Source organism: Mastigoproctus giganteus, chromosome 10, assembly GCF_048544385.1.
Source record: "Mastigoproctus giganteus isolate SK-2022 chromosome 10, ASM4854438v1, whole genome shotgun sequence".
Classification (NCBI taxonomy): domain Eukaryota; kingdom Metazoa; phylum Arthropoda; class Arachnida; order Uropygi; family Thelyphonidae; genus Mastigoproctus; species Mastigoproctus giganteus.
The window spans coordinates 83020472-83041686 of NC_143584.1; the positions used below are offsets into that span (position 1 = coordinate 83020472).

Consider the following 21215-nt stretch of genomic DNA (forward strand, 5'->3'; position numbering starts at 1 on the left):
TATGTCTAACTATAACAGGGAACTGAATGATTTTAATAACTGAGATAAGCGGAGAAGAAATTGCTGAAGATAAACATAAGAAAGGCACCTGGGGTGGATGGAATCTATCTAGTTATATTAAAGGAGAGGCAGTATAGAAAGTAAGCAAACCCTTAGCCATAATTATGAAAGCATCCTTGATACCCACGGACTGGAGTTCAAATGTACCCTCTATTAAAGAGCAATCGAAGGGTGACATGAGTAATTACAGACCTGTTAGTTTAACTTCTGTTCGGGGAAAAATAATGGAGCCACTGGTTAAAGAAGCATTGCAGCATTATGTAGACAAGACTGCGGTTATAGTTCAGGCACATAACATGGGTTTAAGGGGAAGTCTTGTCTGACCAATTTGAATGGATAGTAAAATGTGGTCACAAAGGATGCAAAAAATAATTTTGATATCATAACTTGGATTTCAGGAAAGCATATGATAATGTTGCACACAGTAGACTGCTGTACAAATTGGAGCAATATGGCATTAAGGGAAAATTACTGCTATGGATAAAGGGATGATTGACTGTGGTTAGACAGGGTGGAAATCAATGTTATTAGTGGATTCCACAAAGGTTGAGTGTTGATGCAATTGTTGTTTTCTATATTTATCAATGACATTGATGAAAATATATAAGGCTTAAGGTCAGAGGCGGATTTAATGGCGGGCGCACCGGGCACGTGCCCCTTGGGCCCGACTTCTGAAGGGCCCATGCAAAACCCCAACAAATTAGTTGAACATATTAGTTCAACTAATAGTTGAACTAACATGTTCAACTATTAGTTGGGGTTTTGCGACTCAACCGACCTTAATCTGCTCCTGCTTACATTCACATTTACACCTACACGATCTTGATTAGACCGGGGTTCAAGCCGTCACCACCAAATACGGAGGATGCGGAAAGGTCAGGGAATGACCACCGCATATCCTGGAGCAATATGGCTTTAGTTGCTAATGCTCCTAAAAACCAAATAACAAACACCTACACGAATACATATAAATATATGTATTCGTGCTCAGGAATATATGAAATGAATGATAAGAAATATATATGTGCTCAGGATGTTCAACTATTAGTTCAAAACTTTGTGATTATTATTATGCTATTATTAATTATATTATACATATATTATATTCAAATTTTATTGGAAATAAAACATTAATAGTACATAATATTTTTTATTTATTTTAAAAAATGGTTAACATGTATTTTTATTTTCCCTGACTCTCTCTTTTTTTTAAGGGGCCCAATATTTTCTTCTGCACCCGGGGCCTCAACCGACCTTAACCTGCTATTGCTTAAGGTACAAGTTTGAAGACGATACAAAGGTTGGCAGAGTTGTTTATAACAGTAATGAGAGGTTGCTGCTGCAACAGGATCTAAAAAAGTAGGGCAGATTTACTGAGAAGTGGCAACTGTAGTATTGAAAAATGCAAGATACTGCATATGGGAAGTGGTAACCGCAGAGTAACATACTGATACTGTCAATGATATACAGGAATTTTGCTAGTAGGGATAAGGAGGTGATTATTCCCTTGCATACAGCAATGGTAAGACCACACTTTGAGTAATCCATACAGGTCTGGAGGCTTCATGTTAGGAAGGATGGAGAGCTGCTGTAGCAAGTATAGAGAAGAGAAACAAGATTGGTGATGGGAACAAAGGGTTTCTCTTATGAAGAAAGGGGTTTAGTTTTGCAAATTGCAGCATCTGGTGACTAGGCAACTGCAGTTGATTTCATTGAGCTGTATCGGGCCTTGAATGGTTTGAGCAAGCTCAATGCTGATGGGATTCTTCATCTTGCTCAGATTACACACCTGAGGGGGCATAAATTCAAACTGAGGAAATACAGCAGTAGAATAGATGTGCAGAAATTTGCCTTTAGTCACTGGCTGATTGATTGCAGGAACAAATTTCCATTGTTCTTTGTGGAAGTTGATAGTTTAAATAAATTCAAACTTATGGAGCAAATGGATAAATGCGAAAATCTGAAGCAAATGGAAAAATCGAGTGGTGAAATGGGAAGTTTTCCTTTTCTGGCTGATGCTGTATAAGCTTGCTTTCTTGCATTATATGCCTCTAAGTTCCATTCTTTTGAAATTAAAACCTGGGCCTTTACCATTAACTACTGCAACATTTTTTTCTTCATCTTCCAACTGAAAACTACGTGATCTCTACCTGCCAATGGTGCTTGTATTTTAAACCCTGTGATGTCATCTAATTTTGGATGAGGTGAAGAATCGTCTCATCCCTAGTATTATCTCTGACATGCTTGTACAAATAATCTAGTTTCTTCAGAAAACTATTTCTCCAAGGTGATTTCCCTCCCACTTATTCCAATCAATCTGTGGAAGTCACTGAATAATAATACATTCACACTTACTTCTCCATTATATTTGCACATAAAGATTCTCGTTATATTCTTCACAATCTTTTGCTCTGTAGATTACTCGCACTTTCATTATACCTTTGCTTCCGATTAACTCACACCACATAGTTATTAGCTGGCAGATTTAACTTTGGACTCAGCAAAAGCTCTTTGAACACTCAGGCTGCATTTGATAAGGGCCACGACACTACCACCTCCTCCTACCTTCCCTAAATACATTATATATATCATAATGAAACTTGTCATCCCAATTTCTGAGTGGCACCATGTTTCTGTTAGCACCATTATGTCAGCATTAGTTTTCCTAATCAGAAGTTCAAATTCGGCCATTTTATGACAATGCAACTGACATTACTCTAAAACAGAGTTAAGAATAAGTATTTGTTTATAGTTTACTCCCTGACACACACTCCTTGAAGTTATTTAGGCATGTTTCCCTATCTTTCTCATCCTTCCATTTAAAACGTTGCACTCACCTCAGAACATCTTGCCGATATCAGCTGTTGTGGCAACAAACAAGAATTTTTGATGTTAGTGAAAGCATTACTGTGGTCTGCATCATCAGATAAATGCAGATCTAAATTACCCTTAAACCCTCCAACTAACAGTTTCCCTGAACCTTAGGGTATCCTCAATGATACTGGCAAAAATCCTTACACCATCTTTGTTCAAATGAATACTATCTCTACAAATTAGATTCCTATTTCCTCACCTAGAGTCTTGCAGATTCTCTCAAGTCTTGAGTTATTCCACATGGCTTTCAGCAGTTAATCCTGCCTGTCATGGGCAGATTTGTTCTATATTTCTTAAACAAATGGTAAGATCATGTTTGTTTAATATCACTATTCCCCCACATGAATAATAATGCTCTCTTTACCCCCTTTAAAATTTTACAATATTTTGGTAACATCATCAATTGTTACTCCCGGTAATTTAAATAGATAACCTGTCCAGCTGAGCCTTAAACTTATTCAGGCTATCAACCTCCACGACAAGGGATGGAAGTCTGTTCCACCAACCAACCAACCACCCGCTGGCTAAAGACAAATTTTCTCACATCTATCCTACATCTGTCTTTCCTCAATTTCCCCAAACACATCCTGGTTCTGGTCTGTCTATCTTTATTACGACAAATATTACCAGTTTCCCTGCCAAAGTGTCTCCCAATAAAACTAGAATACCTTCAACCAGAGCGGCATGCACTTGGATATTCTTAGCTGGCACCAGAATTAGGGAGGGCGATGCATCACTTGACAGGTCACAAGATATTTGAGTCCCTGGCGAGCTCCCAGTTACACTTTTTTCTAGGAGAAGCACTTGTTTCTTCAATGACTCGAATTCATCTTGTAATGCAATACGTTCTAAGTTGAGATCAGTACACTTTTCACATTGGGTGCAAAGAAAAGAACTGTCAGTTGAGCTAGGTTTGTCCAATAGATCAACTTTAAATACATGCCACAGGCTATACAAATGACAAACTCATGACTCATACTGGAACCGCACAGGCATTTCCATCAGGGTTCTTGGACTTTGTATTGTAAGTAGATCTTGTAGCAACCATAATTAAGGTAAAATGTGAACTTTAGAACAATTAAAAAAGTTAAATTTACAATATATTACAGATTTAAATTACCAAAATATTACAGAAATGAAACTATTGGCAAAACTATAACTACTAGAGAAGTTAAATTTAAGTTACCGAATGAAATTTACGCATTCAAAATATTGATAACAAAGGCTATCTGAATATCAAGCTCTAGCTTCAAACATACTTTAGAAAATTTAAATTTACAATATATTACAGGATTTAAATTAACAAACTATTACAGAAATTAAACTGTTAACAAAACTTTAACCAGTAGTGAAGTTAAATTTATGCTAATGGCAGTAATGAAGTTCCTACCAAAATATCGTTAGCGTTAGCATTTAGCATTATCAAAGGTTCATGATGCAAGAAAGCAAGCTTATAAAGCATAAGCCAAAAAAAAAAAAACAAAAAAAACAAAACACACACCCTTATTTCACCCATCCACTCGCTCCAAATATTTGTCAAGTTCTGCCTTGAATCTATTTAAGCTATCAACTTCTACAAAGACAGATGGAAGTTTGTTCCACCACCCGCTGGCTAAAGGCAAACTTCTGCACATCTATCCTACAACCATCTTTCCTCAATTTGAATTTATACCCTTTCAGGTGATTATCCTGAGCAAGAGGAAGAATCCCATCAGCATTGAGCATGCTCAAACCATTCAAGGCTTTATACACCTCAATCAGATAACCTCGCAGGTGCCTAGTCTCCAGAAACTGTAATTTGCAAAACTTAAGCCTTTCTTTGTAAGAGCAACCCTTTGTTACATTAACTAATCTTGCTGCCCTTCTCTGCGCTCGTTCCAACAGTTCTACATCCTTCTTAAAATGAGGCCTCCAGACCTGTATACAGTACTCAAGGTGTGACCTGACCTGACCATTGCCTTATACAAGGGGTTAACACCTCCTTATCCCTGCTAAAAAAAATTCCTGTATATCATTGACAAGACACCATGAGCTACTCTTTAGCATTAGTAGGCATTTGATGCAAGAAAGCAAGCTTATGCAGCATCAGCCAAAAAAAAAAAAATAAAAAAAAATAAAATAAAATAAATAAATAAATAAAATAAAAAAAAATAAAAAATAACCACTTCCACTTCACCCCTCTGTTCATTCGAAATACCTGTCCAGCTGAGCCTTAAACTTATTTAGGCTATCAACTTCCACGACAAAGGATGGAAGTCTGTTCCACAAAACAACCACACGTTGGCTAAAGGCAAATTTCTGCACGTCTATCCTACATCTGTCTTTCCTCAATTTGAATTTATGCCATCTCAGGTGATTATTCTGAGCAAGAGGCAGAATCCCATCAGCATTGAGCATGCTCAAACTATTCAAGGCTTTATACACCTCTATCAGATCACCTCGCTGGTGCCTAGTCTCCAGACACTGTAATTTGCAAAACTTAAGCCTTTCTTCGTAAGAGCACCCCTTTGTTCCATTCACTACTCTTGTTGCCCTTCTCTGTACTCGTTCCAGTAGCGCTACATCCTTCTTGAAATGAGGCCTCCAGGTCTGTATACATTACTCGAGGTGTGGTCTGACAATTGCCTTATACAAGGGAATAATCACCTCCTTATCCCTGCTAGAAAAATTCACCATGAGCTACTCATGCAGCCCGTCTGCACTGCTCAGAGAACTTCATATCTACCTGCACAACCACCCCCAGATCCTTTTCATTTTCTACCACTGTCAGTGTAGTACCACAGAGTTGATACATTGCTCTGGGGTTGCTGTTTCCCATACGTAGTACTTTACATTTGTCAATGTTAAACTTCATTTGCCACCTCTCAGCCCACTGCTCAACCTTTCCAGATCCTATTTCCCCTTTCCTGATCCTGACACACAGATATCAGGGATGCAGAACTGCAATTTGGGGAGTACAACGTCTACAGAAAGGATAGACAGGATAGGAAGGGAGGAGGGGTTATGTTATTAGTTAAGAAACACATAAAAACCAAGGAAGTGAAGCCAGTCGACATCGCTGGACAGTGCAGTGTGGAGTCAGTTTGGTGTGACATAAACATTGGGAGATCAAAATTGAGAGTAGGAGTGTGCTATAGGCCTAATGACTCTGATGAGTATAATAAGGAACTGTACAGGGAAATAGAGTGGGCCAGTAAATCAGAGTGTCTTATAATGGGAGATTTTAATTTCCCAGATATTGACTGGAATTTGGGGGCTGGTTACTCACACACTAGCAGGACCTTTGTGGATTTATTGGATGATTGTTTTCTACATCAGCATGTTCGGGAGGCAACTAGAGGGAGTAATACTCTTGATTTGATTATCAGCAGTGATTCTTCATGCATTAAGAATCTGCAGATAAATGAACCACTAGGTGGCAGTGATCACAGTGTGCTGAAGTGGGATTTACTCAAAGAGGTAACTACCATTAGGGGTAAAGGGAAGGGTTATTGCTTCCGTAAAGGCGACTACGATGGACTGAGACAGTATTTAAATTCTATACAGTGGGACCAACTGATGATGTTACCAACAGCAAATTCAAAATGGGAAGCATTCAAAGAACTTATCTTGGAAGCTACTAGGCTTTACATACCAACTAAGAAATATTGTTCAAGGTTTAGGCCAAAATGGATGTCAGATGAACTAATGAGGCATATGGCAGAGAAGAAAAATGGATGGGATACATACAAATTAACACATGACACAGAAGCCTATGATAGATACAAGTTGATATGCAACCAAGTTACAAAGGAGGTTAGGCAGGCGAAGGCAGATTACGAGAAATCCTTGGCAAGGGTTGCAAAGAAAAACAGCAAAGAGTTCTTTACTTATGTAAACTCTAGAAGGAAGGGGAGGAATCAGATTGGTCCACTTGATATTGATGGGTCAAGTGTTGATGATCCTGCTCAGGTAGCTAACAAACTAAATGAATATTTTGCATCGACATTCACACATGAGGAGTTATTCAGCGAGGGGAATGCCAGAGGTGTATTCAACTCTAGCAGTAAGCGACAGAATCTTGAAATAACTGGGAGTAAAGTGGAGGAGTTACTGTTGAAGATAAACACAAGAAAGGCACCCGGGGTGGATGGGATCTATCCAGTTATATTAAAGGAGGCAGCAAAGGAAGTAAGCAAACCCTTAGCCATAATTATGAGAGCTTCCTTGGACTCAGGGGAGGTACCCATAGACTGGAAATGTGCAAATGTGACCCCAATTCACAAAGGAGGATCAAAGGCTGACACAAGTAATCATAGACCTGTGAGCTTAACTTCTGTTCCAGGAAAATTAATGGAGGCACTGGTTAAAGAAGCACTGCAGGATCATTTAGACAAGACTTCAGTTATAGCTCAGACACAGCATGGTTTTGTTAAGGGGAAGTCTTGCCTGACCAACTTGATTGGATACTATGATGCAGTCACAAAAGAACTGGATGCAGGGAATAACTTTGATATTAGCATTAGCATTAGTAGAGGCATATGATGCAAGAAAGCAAGCTTACTCAGCATCAGCCAAAAAAAAAAAAAAAAAAAAAAAAAAACAACCACTACTCCCATTTCACCCCTCAATTCGTTCGAAATACCTGTCCAGCTGAGCCTTAAATTTGTTTAGGCTATCAACTTCAACAACAAGCGATGGAAGTCTATTCCACAAACCAACTGCCCGCTGGCTAAAGGCGAATTTCCGCACATCTATCCGACATCCGTCCTTCCTCAATTTGAATTTATGCCCTCTCAGGTGATTATTCTGAGCAAGAGGAAGAATTCCATCGGCATTGAGCATGCTCAAGCCATTCAAAGCCTTGTACACCTCTATCAGATCACCTCGGCGATGCCTAGTCTCCAGGCTCTGTAATTTGCAAAACTTAAGCCTTTCTTCGTAAGAGCAACCCTTTGTTCCATTCACTAATCTTGTTGCCCTTCTCTGTACTCGTTCCAGCAGCTCTACATCCTTCTTGAAATGAGGCCTCCAGACCTGTATACAGTACTCAAGGTGTGGCCTGACCAATGCCTTATACAAGGGAATAATCACATCCCTGCTAGAAAAATTCCTGTATATCATTGACAAGACACCATGAGCTACTCTTGCAGCTCGTCTGCACTGCTCAGAGAACTTCATATCTGCCTGCACAATTACCCCCAGGTCCTTTTCATTCTCTACCACTGTCAGCGTAGTACCACAGAGTTGATACGTTGATCTGGGGTTACTGTTTCCCATATGTAGTACTTTACATTTGTCAATGTTAAACTTCATTTGCCACCTCTCAGCCCATCTGCTCAACCTTTCCAGATCCTGTTGCAGCAGCATAGTATCAGTAGTGTCCTTAACAACCCTGCCAACCTTTGTATCATCTGCAAACTTGGACATTAAGCCTGATACACCATCATCAATATCATTTATAAATACAGAAAACAACAATGGACCCAACACTGAACCCTGAGGAACTCCACTAATAACATTAGTCCACGTTGAGCAGTGTCCATTGATTACCACTCTCTGTCTTCTGCCACTCAACCATCCCTTTATCCATAGCAGCAATTTGCCTCGAATGCCACACTTCTCCAATTTTTGCAGCAGTCTTCCATGCGCAACAGTATCAAAAGCCTTTCTAAGATCCAAATATATAATATCAAAGTTATTCCCTGCATCCAGTTCTTTTGTGACTACATCATAGTATCCAATCAAATTGGTCAGACAAGACCTGCCCTTAACAAACCCATGCTGTGTCTGAGCTATAACTGAATTCTTGTCCAGATGATCCTGCAGTGCTTCTTTAACCAGTGCCTCCATTAATTTTCCTGGAACCGAAGTTAAACTAACAGGTCTATAATTACTTGTGTCAGCCTTTGATCCTCCTTTGTGAATTGGGGTTACATTTGCACATCTCCAGTCCATGGGTACCTCCCCTGAGTCCAAAGAAGCTCTCATAATTATGGCTAGGGGTTTGCTTACTTCCTTTGCTGCCTCCTTTAATATAACTGGATAGATCCCATCCACCCCGGGTGCTTTTTTTATGTTTATCCTCAACAATTTCTCCTCCACTTTCCTCTCAGTTATTAGAAAATCATCTAGCTCACTGCCAATGTTTACTTCACCTACGACATTCCCCTTCCTGAATAACTCCTCATGTGTGAATGTAGATGCAAAATACTCGTTTAGATTGTTAGCCACCTGAGCTGGATCCTCAACTGTTGAACCATCAACATCCAGTGGACCAATCTGATTCATCCCTTTCCTTCTTGAGTTTAAATAGGTAAAGAACTCTTTTCTGTTTTTCTTTGCATCCTTTGCCAAGGATTTCTCATAATCTGCCTTTGCCTGCCTAATCTCCTTTGTGACTTGGTTACAGACCAACTTATATCTATCATAGGCTTCCACGTCACCCATTAATTTGTATGTATCCCATGCATTTTTCTTCTCTGCCATATGTCTCATTAGTTCATCTGACAACCATTTAGGCCTGAACCTTGAACAATATTTCTTGGTTGGTATGTAAAGCCTGGTAGCTTCCAAGATTAGTTCCTTGAATGCTTCCCATTTTGAAATTGCTGTTGGTAACATCATCAGTTGGTCCCACTGTATAGAATTTAAATACTGTCTCAGACCAGCATAGTCGCCTTTACGAAAGCAAAAACCCTTCCCTTTACCTCTGATGGTAGTTACCTCCTTGAGTAAATCCCACTTCAGCACACTGTGATCACTGCCACCCAGTGGTTCATTTATCTGCAGATTCCTAATGCATGAAGAATCACTACTGATAATCAGATCAAGAGTATTACTCCCTCTAGTTGCCTCCCGAACATGCTGGTGTAGAAAACAATCATCCAATAAATCCACAAAAGCCTTGCTAGTGTGTGAGTGACCAACCCACAAATTCCAGTCAATATCTGGGAAATTAAAATCCCCCATTATAAGACTCTCTGATTTACTGGCCCATTCTATTTCCCTGTACAGTATCTTATTATACTCATCAGAGTCATTAGGCCTATAGCACACTCCTACTCTCAATTTTGATTTACCTATGCTTATGTCACACCAAACTGACTCAACACTGCACTGTCCAGCGATGTCAACTGGCTTCACTTCCTTGGATTTTATGTGTTTTTTAACTAATAGCATAACCCCTCCTCCCTTCCTATCCTGTCTATCCTTTCTGTAGACGTACTCCCCAAATTCCAGTTCTGCATTCCTTATATCTGTGTGACACCACGTCTCTGATATCCCAACAATATCTGCCTTTGATGTTTTGAGTAATACCTCAAATTCATCAAATTTATTTACTAAACTCCTAGCATTAGTGTACACGCAAGTATACATGCACCTGTTTCTATTCTTAGCTACCCTAACACAACCCATGTGTTTACTTGTACCGCAATGACTTCCAGCAGTCTCTGAAATATCCTGCATCTTGTTTTTCAGGCTTCTGCTCATTCCAATAGAAGCAGTGCAAGAATCTCTTTCACCTCTGCCCGTGGCTACTGTTAATCCATTAGTCTTTGTCTCCCCCCAAGAATTATATTATATACTTGGATCTTAGAAAGGCTTTTGATACTGTTGCACATGGAAGACTGCTACACAAATTGGAGCAGTGTGACATTGGAGGCAAATTGCTGCTATGGATAAAGGGGTGGTTGAGGGGGAGAAGACAGAGAGTGGTAATCAATGGACACTGCTCATCATGGACTGATGTTATTAGTGGAGTCCCTCAGGGCTCAGTGTTGGGTCCATTATTGTTTTCTGTATTTATAAATGATATTGATGATGGTATATCGGGCTTAATGTCCAAGTTTGCAGACGATACAAAGGTTGGCAGGGTTGTCAAGGACACTACTGACACTATGCTGCTGCAACAGGATCTGGAAAGGTTGAGCAGATGGGCTGAGAGGTGGCAAATGAAGTTTAACATTGATAAATGTAAAGTACTACACATGGGAAACAGCAACCCCAGAGCAACGTATCAACTCTGTGGTACTACACTGACAGTGGTAGAGAATGAAAGGGACTTGGGGGTGGTTGTGCAGGCAGATATGAAGTTCTCTGAGCAGTGCAGACGGGCTGCAAGAGTAGCTCATGGAGTATTGTCAATGATATATAGGAATTTTTCCAGCAGGGATAAGGAGGTGATTATTCCATTGTATAAGGCGATGGTCAGGCCACACCTAGAGTACTGTATACAGGTCTGGAGGCCTCATTTCAAGAAGGATGTAGAGCTGCTGGAACGAGTACAGAGAAGGGCAACAAGATTAGTGAATGGAACAAAGGGGTGCTCTTACGAAGAAAGGCTTAAGTTTTGCAAATTACAGTGTCTGGAGACTAGGCACCAGCGAGGTGATTTGATAGAGGTGTATAAAGCCTTGAATGGTTTAAGCATGCTCAGTGCTGATGGGATTCTTCCTCTAGCTCAGAAAAATCACCTGAGAGGGCATAAATTCAGATTGAGGAAAGACAGATGTAGGATAGACGTGCGGAAATTTGCCTTTAGCCAGCGGGTGGTTGGTTGGTGGAACAGACTTCCATCCCTTGTGGTGGAGGTTGATAGCCTAAATAAGTTTAAGGCTCAGCTGGACAGGTATTTTGAACGAACAGAGGGGTGAAGTGGAAGTGGTTTTTTTTTTTTTTTTAGGCTGATGCTGCATAAGCTTGCTTTCTTGCATCAAATGCCTCTACTAATGCTAATGCTAATGCTATTGCAGCAGCATAGTGTCAGTAGTGTCCTTGACAACCCTGCCAACCTTCGTATCGTCTGCAAACTTGGACATTAAGCTTGATATACCATCATCAATATCATTTATAAATACAGAAAACAATAATGGACCCAATACTGAACCCTGAGGGACTCCACTAATAACATTAGTCCACGATGAGCTGTGTCCATTGATTACCACTCTCTGTCTTCTCCCCCTCAACCTGGGTATAACCTCCATGCACAAGCACATGGTGGGTGACCACCCAGGTGTGAACCAACGTAAGCAGGGGTCGAGGTGTGGCGCCCACACCACATGGAGGAATGCCGCCCCTCTATGTTACCAGGCAGTACTAGGTGGTAGATGACTTTCATCAACCGGTGAAATACCACCACTTTGCTTATTGGAGGCCTGAAGTGGTGGAACCCATGTTTAGTCTCTAGAGCTAAGTTCCGGTCAACCCTTCCCTATCTCTTCCATCATGCAGTATGATTGATGACTTTTGAGGTTATGATGAACGTCGTGGCGAGATCCAATATTCCTTACATTTCGAGGGTACAGCTCTAAAACGGTTTTCGCAGGCCGGCCGCTAGTTAGTACACCGGACCGAACCTATTGGTAACTCACTAGGAGGCTTCCGGATCAGCTAGTGTATAATCTTGCTACCTCTACTCTGCCAGATAGTGACTGGAGGGAGTCCGAGTAGTGTGTATGCGGGGAGCATTGTCGAGGCCACGTTATGTCAAGGATCTGGGTATATTCTTACCACATGTACGCCATATCCAAAAATTTCATTACTTCATACAGCATGTCCCACCCACTTTTTCTTACTATTGAATACACCATGAATTGTCAAACTAATAGAACAAGCTTATCTGCGAAAAGATCTAAACCTCCCAAGGATTTCCTAATTCATTTCACAAATATACGTGGTCTCAATTCTAATCTCAACGATGTCCATTTCCACTTGCAGTCTGCCAAACCCCATGTACTTTTTCTGACAGAATCTCAGTTATCGGTTGATTCAACTACTGCTCATCTCAGATGACCAAATTATTCGCTGTATGATTCCTTTCGCCTCAAAGGTGGTACTTGTGCATATGTCCATTCTGATATTCCCTGTCAGAGACTTGGCAATTTGGAATCTCCTCTCTTTGATCTTCTCTGGCTTAAAATCTCTCTACCTCATTGTGTCAAATTCATCTGTTGTCTCTACCGTTCTCCCAACTCCACTAATCACTTGGAGCTCTTTGACTTCCTCTCGTTGCAACTTGACTTTCTCCAGTCCAACTTTCCTAACAGTGAGGTAATTTTCCTTGGTGATTTTAATGTTCACAACTCCAGCTGGCTTCCGTTTTCTAGTCACACCGACCCAGCAGGTCGAGATGCTGAGGCTTTTGCAATTACTAATGACCTAGCACAGATTGTTCATTTACCTACAAGAATACCGGACAATCCAAATCATACAGCCAATACGCTTGATCTTTTTCTCACAAACAACCCTTCTAAGTACACGGTCGAAGTGAGAGGTCCTTTAGGCACTTCAGATCACAACTTGGTGATTGTCTCTTCTCCAATGGAACCTTTATCTCATGGCTATTCCCAACCTCGTGTTGTTTGGCATTACAAGAATGCAAAATGGAATGACCTGCGAGACTTCTTTTCTTCTTTTCCTTGGTCGGATTACTGTTTAAAAACTCCTGATGTCAACGTTTGCTCAGATCGTGTCAGTGAAATTATTCTTGCAGGAATGGAATCTTTTATCCCACACTCCACTTTAAAATCTCGTCCTTTATCTAAACCTTGGTTTTCCAATAAATGTGCTAAGGCTGTTCAAGAGAAGAATGTTGCATATCGTAATTGGCTTGTTTCTAATTCTTCAGTTTCATTTTCTGCCTACACCAAAGCTCGCAACAATTGTAAAGCAGTTATTAATCAGTCCAAACTAGAGTTTGAACAGGCTAAGAGTAGAAAACTTGCTTCTTGCCCTAATGGTAGCCGAGCATTCTGGTCTCTTGCCAAAGCTATTGGCCGCAACTTTTGCCCATCTCTGCTTCCACCTCTGTCCAAACCAGATGGTTCTGTTGTCACTTCAGCCAAGGATAAAGCTGACCTGCTAGCATCCCATCTTTCTTCCAGCTCATGTATTAATGAACTTGGTAAAACACCTCCCACCATTCCCAACACGGTCCATTCAATGCCTCCTGTGTTCTTCCGTCAAAAGGATATCAGAAGGATTTTGATGAATCTTGATGCTAAGAAAGCTCCAGGTCCTGATGGTATTTCTCCACTTGTTCTCAAAATCTGTGCTCCTGAACTTACTCCTATTCTTTGCCGCCTTTTTTCACTTTCTTATTCCAAAGGTGTTTTTCCTTCTGCTTGGAAATTTGCTCATATCCAGCCAGTTCCTAAAAAGGGTGACAAATCCCTCCCATCCAATTATCGTCCCATTGCAATTACTTCTACTCTTTCTAAAGTAATGGAGAAATCAATTAACCGCCAACTCTTAAACTACCTAGAAACCTTCCGTCTGATCAACGATCGCCAGTATGGATTCCGTCGGTGTCGATCCACTGGTGATATTCTGGCTTATGTTACCCATTTATGGACTACTTCAATGGAAAGGTTCGGTGAAACACAAGTAGTTGCTCTTGACATCTCAAAGGCTTTCGATCATGTTTGGCATAAAGGTCTTCTAAACAAGCTTCCATCTTATGGTTTGCCAACTGTTTTTAGTAATTGGTTATCCAGTTTTCTCTCTGATCGCTCACTGAGGGTGATGGTAGATGGCTCTCTGTCTTCTAACTTCTCCACTAATGCCGGTGTCCCCCAAGGTTCAGTTCTTTCCCCCACTCTTTTCCTCTTGTATATCAATGACCTTCTTCCACTGACTAGAAATCCTATCCATAGTTTTGCTGATGATAGCACATTGCATTCAACTTTCCATTTTGAGAAACCTTGCCCTGCTCAATCAGCTTCAACTTCTCGAAAATCTGCTGCCAATTCCTTAAATGACGATCTTCAGGTAATTCTCCAGTGGGGCAAAGACAACTTAGTTGATTTCAACCCTTCTAAAACTCAGTCTTGTCTTATATCTCGCAAAAAGGATTCTTCTGCTCCTATGCTTATCTTTAGTGACACTCCAATTTCTAGACAAAAGGATATATCTCTTTTGGGGATTACCCTGACTTCTAATCTCTCTTGGCACAAGCACATTACAAATATTGCTTCCTCTGCATCTAAAAAACTTGGTTTTCTCTTTCGCTCTCGGCGTTACTTTTCTTCCAAACAGCTGCTCACTCTGTATAAATCGCAAATCCGCCCTGCCATGGAATATTGTTCCCACATTTGGGGTGGTGCCCCCAAAACCTCTCTCAGGCTTCTTGATTCCATTCAGAAGAGGGCAGTTAGGTTAATTAATGATTCATCTCTAACAGAGTCTCTCCACTCGCTTTCTCATAGACGTACTGTTTCTGCTGCATGCCTCTTCTACAGATATTTCCATGGGCACTGTTCTTCTGAATTGGCTTCTATAATTCCCGCTCTCTCTTTCAAAACAGTCCGAACACGTGCCGCCACCAGCCAACATCCATTTACTGTCCAACTTCAAACCCACAGAACCAACTTTTCATCTTCCTCATTTATTCATTCAACTGCTGTTTTCTGGAACAACCTTCCTTCATACGTATTTCCTGAAAATTACAATCTACAGAAGTTCAAGTCCAATGTCAACAAATATCTTCTTTCGTCTTCTCAACCTCCAACCCAAGCACGGTACTAAGTACTATAGGTTCTAATACCTCTCGTGTTTGGGGTTCACATAAAAAAAAAAAAAAAAAACCACCCCTTTATCCATAGCAGCAATTTGCCTCCAATGCCACACTGCTCCAATTTGTGCAGCAGTCTTCCATGTGCAACAGTATCAAAAGCCTTTCTAAGATCGAAGTATATAATATCAAAGTTATTCCCTGCATCCAGTTCTTTTGTGACTGCATCATAGTATCCAATCAAATTGGTCAGACAAGACTTCCCCTTAACAAAACCATGCTGTGTCCGAGCTATAACTGAAGTCTTGTCTAGATGATCTTGCAGTGCTTCTTTAACCAGTGCCTCCATTAATTTTCCGTGAACAGAAGTTAAACTCACAGGTCTATAATTACTTGTGTCAGTCTTTGATCCTCCTTTGTGAACTGGGGTCACATTTGCACATCTCCAGTCCATGGGTACCTCCCCTGAGTCCAAGGAAGCTCTCATAATTATGGCTAAGGGTTTGCTTACTTCCTTTGCTACATCCTTTAATTTAACTGGATAGATCCCATCCACTCCCATGTGCTTTTCTTGTGTTTATCTTCAACAATTTCTCCTCCACTTTACTCTCAGAGATTACAAGATTCTCTAGCTTACTGCCAGAGTTGAATACACCTCTGGCATTCCCCTTGCTGAATAACTCATGTGTGAATGTCGATGCAAAATATTCATTTAGTTTGTTAGCTACCTGAGCAGGATCATAAAAGTTGACCCATCGATATCCAGTGGACTAATCTGATTCATTCCCTTCCTTCTAGAGTTTACATAAGTAAAGGACTCTTTGCTGTTTTTCTTTGCATCCCTTGCCAAAGATATCTCGTAATCTGCCTTCGCCTTCCTAACCTCCTTTGTAACTTGGTTAGAGATCAACTTGTATCTATCATAGGCTTCTGTGTCACGTGTTAATTTGTATGTATCCCATGCATTTTTCTTCTCTGCCATATGTCTCATTAGTTCATCTGACATCCATTTAGGCCTAAACCTTGAGCAATATTTCTTAGTTGGTATGTAAAGCCTAGTAGCTCCCAAGATAAGTTCTTTGAATGCTTCTCATTTTGAATTTGCTGTTGGTAACATCATCAGTTGGTCCCACCGTATAGAATTTATACACTGTCTCGGACCACCATAGTCATCTTTATGAAAGCAAAAACCCTTCCTTTTACCCTTGATGGTAGTTACCTCTTTGAGTAAATCCCACTTCAGCAGACCGTGATCACTGCCATCTAGTGGTTCCTTTATCTGCAGATTCTTGATGCATGAAGAATCACTACTAATAATCATATCAAGAGTATTACTCTCTCTAGTTGCCTCCCAAACATGTTGCTGTAGAAAACAATCATCCAATAAATCCACAAAAGCCTTGCTAGTGTGTGAGCGACCAACCCACAAATTCCAGTCAATATCCGGGAAATTAAAATCCCCAATTATAAGATACTCTAATTTACTGGCCCACTATTTCTCTGCACAATTGCTCATTTTACTCATTAGATTCATTATGCCTATAACACACACCTACTCTCATTTTTTTTCTTTCCCAGTGCTTATGTTACCCCAAACAGACTCAACATTGCATTTTCCATCAAAATCAATGAATTTTATGTGTTTCCTTAGATTTTATGTGTTTCTGAACTAACAACATAACCCCTCCCTCCCCTCCCTTTCTGTCCTGTCTATTCTTTCTGTACACATTATACTAACCAAATTCCAATTCTGCACTGCTTATATCTGTGCGACACACGTCTGATATCCCAACAGTATCTACCTTTGATGTCTTGACTAGCTCTTCAAGCTCATCAAATTTATTAACTATACTCCTAGTATTGGTGTACATGCAACTGTTTCTACTGTTAGTTACCCTAACACTGCCCATGTATTTACTTGTTCCACTATGACTCCCAGCAGTCCTGGAAATTCCCATTGCCTTGCTTTCCAGGCTGCTGCCCAATTGCATTTGAATAGAAGTAGTGCAAGAATCATTTTTATCTCTGCCAGCGGCTACTGTTAATCTATTAGTCCGTGTATCCCCCATGCTAGAAGTTTTCCAACCCACCTAACTCTGCCTCGACAGCATCAGTAAATATTCTTGCACCCTTTCTATTTAAGTGTATCCCATCCCTGTAGAAGCAGTCTCTCCTGTTAACAAGCACAGACCAGGCTGAGAAAAATTCTACCCCACAAGCCTTGCACAATCTCTCCAGGGCCGAATTGATTGACAAGGCTCTCATCATATACTCCCTCCTATTGTGTCTGGGCAGAATTGCAGACACTTTCAAATTCAACCCTAACTCATGGCTTTTTTTCAGCACTGTCTTGTACTTGTAAAACTCGGAAAATAATTGTCTTGTACTTGTAAAACTTGTTAGCAAAGGCCTTCTGAATATTAAGCTGTAGCTTTATAAATACTTAATTAAATACAAAAATAAACTATTCTACATGACCATATGGATTCAAACTATATATTAACTACAGTTTAGTATATTAAATTAAAAAACCCCTCAAAATTATTCTAAAAACTAACCTGCAATCAAGTTACGAATGCACAGCCATCGTATACAATCAGGTGCAGCAACGTGCACTGATTAACATCTAATCAATGAATGTATCTATTAGCTAAAATAAATAATTTACATAATTTAATGTAATGTTAAGACAGAGACTTACAAATAAGCAATTACAGCAATTCCAGTAACGATCATGAAACGCCCAGGAGAAGAATAAAAATAAACAATACTAAGGAGAACCAAGGCACGACTCAAAATATAAAACCAATCGAGCCAGTCTCTGTTTCCCGGATCATCTTCTTCATCTAGGAGGGGACCACCCTGAGCATTCATCCGTACATTTTCATCAACTGGTCTTACAGGAACAGCTACTTGTTGGTCGACATCACCATCATTGTTTACCAACACCGGAGCCTGTGAGGGTGTGGGGGCAACTGGCTGAGCAACAACAGGAACTCCTGCTGACTGGGCACTATAAAGGAATTCCTTATATTTAATAATGCATTTAAAAATACATAATATTGTACAAATAATAATTATTTTATTCAAACTGATTTAATTGGTAATACCAATTTGCAACTTGTAGTGGCTAACAAACTATTCATAAAGCAACAATTTTTCAATAACTGCAACTGATGATTCTTTAAATGATATTGTGTTACTCAAAACACATCAGATTGTTTACTATTCTCCTAGCATTAGTGTATAAGCACACATTTATGAGCTTATATACTAATGCTAGGAGAATAGCAAACAATCTGATGAGTTCAAAGTATTAAGTCAAATATTGAAATTATAATTAAACATAATAATTACTCTAAAATTTTACTCTAAAATTGGAATGCATAATTTGAATATGATGATTATATGCAGCTTTATTAGAGCAGAACTTAAAATGATTCCTTCAAACTCGCCTTGTGTTTTGCAGGAGGTAGACATTGGATTATGTTTTTTGTTAAGTACTCAGGATTTGAAAATAGTACAACAGGTTCACTAGTATAATAATGAGTCAGTCAGTATCAAAAATAATGGGAAAACAGAAATGAAAGCAGGAGTATGTTATAGATCAAATGACAGTGATGAGCATAATGAAAAACTATACGGGCAAATAGAGTGGGCCAGCAAATCAAAATGCCTTATCATAGAAATTTTAACTTTCCAGACCAAAACTTGTAGACTGGCAATTCATTCACTAGCAAAACATTTCTTAATTTGTTAGATGACCACATTTCTATACCATCATGATACAGAGGCAATAAGAGAAAGCAATACTTTCTACCAGAACATTAGCAGTAGCTCTTCAAGTATTAAGAATCTTCAACTAAAGGAGTCATCATATGCCAGTGACTGTAATTTACTGATATGTTTAAAGATATAGCTGCTGTAAAGGAAGGAATTTTATTTTTACAAAGGCAACGATGATGGTCTTAGAAAATTTAGATATTATTTTCAGTGGAATCAGCAATGAATTGTTAATAAATACAAATGCCAACTGGACAAAAGGGAAGTGTTCAGGGAAATAATAAAGAATCTACTAAGATTTTCATACCAATTAAGGGATACTGTTCAAAGTTTAGACAATGAATGTTAAATGAATCCAGGAAAATAAATGTCAAGTTTGAAAATTGCAATTTTCAAGAAATACACGTGAAGGGAGGTTGTTCCAAAAAAAACAGAAGTTAAGGAACAGATGACAAAGAAGGAAAGTTAGTTCTGTGAATTTGTAGCTGGACAGCAAAGGGATGCTGACAGGTTGTGGCATGTGTTCGGAATGGTTTGGAAGAGGGAGTCGGAGAGGATGCTAGTAGGTGGCAGAGGGGGGGAGAACATGCATGGGATGATTGTAAATTATTAAGGGACATAGAATCATACAGTAAGTTTTCAAAAAATTTTTTTTTAAATGAAAACCCTAAACACAAAAGGTATTAGAATCTACAGCATTTAGTATCATGTGGGTTGAAGTTTGAGGAGATGAAAGAAGATACTGTTGAAATTGGAATGAATTTCTGTAAATTGAGGGGTGGTGCCCCAAAACCTCTCTCAGGCTTCTAGGGTCCATTCAAAAGAGGGCTCGAGAGGACAGTTATGTTAATGACTCATCTCTAACAGAGTCTCTCCACACTCTATCTCATAGATGTTCTGTTTCTGCTACATGCCTTTTCTACAGATACTTCCATGTGCACTGTTCTTCTGAATTGCCTTTATAATTCCTTTCTCTGCCAAAGCAGTCCGAACACATGCCACAACCAGTCAATGTCCTTTTATCATCCAACTTCAAACTCACAGAACCAACTTTTCTTCTTCCTCATTTATTCATTCAACTTCCATTTTCTGGCACAATCTTTCTTCATATGTATTTCTGAAAATTACAATCTATAGAAGTTCAAGCCTGATGTCAACAAATATCTTCTTTCATCTTCTCAACTTTCAACCCATGACCAGTAGATGTTCTAATACCTCTTGTGTTTGGGGTTTTCATTAAAAAAAAAAAAAAATAAAATAAATTGTAATTTTCAGGAAATACAGTGGATTCCGGTTAGTTGGGACAAATCTTAAAGAACAGAACAGAACCAAATAGAGAAAATATCCAGGGTTTACTTCGCTTAATTGGGACAACATGCCGTTTAATCAGGGCAGGAGACTGCAGCACTGGAATTACCCTACAATTATCTCTGACCGAACCACGAGGTACAGTCAGATTTCTGGAGGTCACAACCATGAAACAATTAGCAGTCACATGTTTATTGGGCTTTTCTGTTAGTGCAATCTTTCATAAATGGATAGTAAACTCAATCTTACTGAACTTGCGATAATACCGACAGCCAGAATTCTGTGGGTTATTATGGTGAAATGTGTTTACACTTCCATGAAATCTTCAATCAGAAAAAAAAAATAATTTTCAGAATCTTCTCTTCATTCCTATTTTTAAAGCTTAGTAACTTGTTACTCTGTTCTCACTTGCACGTATCGTGCTATTTGTAATTTGTGTGTGCCATATTTTTTGTTACTGATTGCTTATCTTTTTACTGTTTTACATTTTAACCGCCCCACCCACAAATGTCAGTGAGCAGAAATGTCAACTAGTTAGTATGTACATATTACAGTATGTATTAATTATTCAGATTATCATGTATATTCTTCCGATTTTCATGTATTATTTAATTTTTTAATTGGTAAGGTAATAAAGGGTAAATTTATTATTAGCCATATGGTGCCAGCAGTGCATAGCACAAGCTTCTTGATTAGA

The 21215-nt window shown here is 39.4% G+C and overlaps 1 protein-coding gene across 1 annotated transcript in view; it reads right to left on the bottom strand.

The window, feature by feature from the left end:
- The window catches only part of Herp (Homocysteine-induced endoplasmic reticulum protein), a 223851-nt gene that overhangs the window by 65942 nt on the left and 136694 nt on the right, over positions 1-21215 (bottom strand). The window contains exon 7 of the mRNA XM_090383557.1: positions 18129-18440. Coding sequence (XP_090239683.1) covers positions 18129-18440 — 312 coding nt within the window. The remainder of the gene's footprint in view (positions 1-18128; positions 18441-21215) is intronic.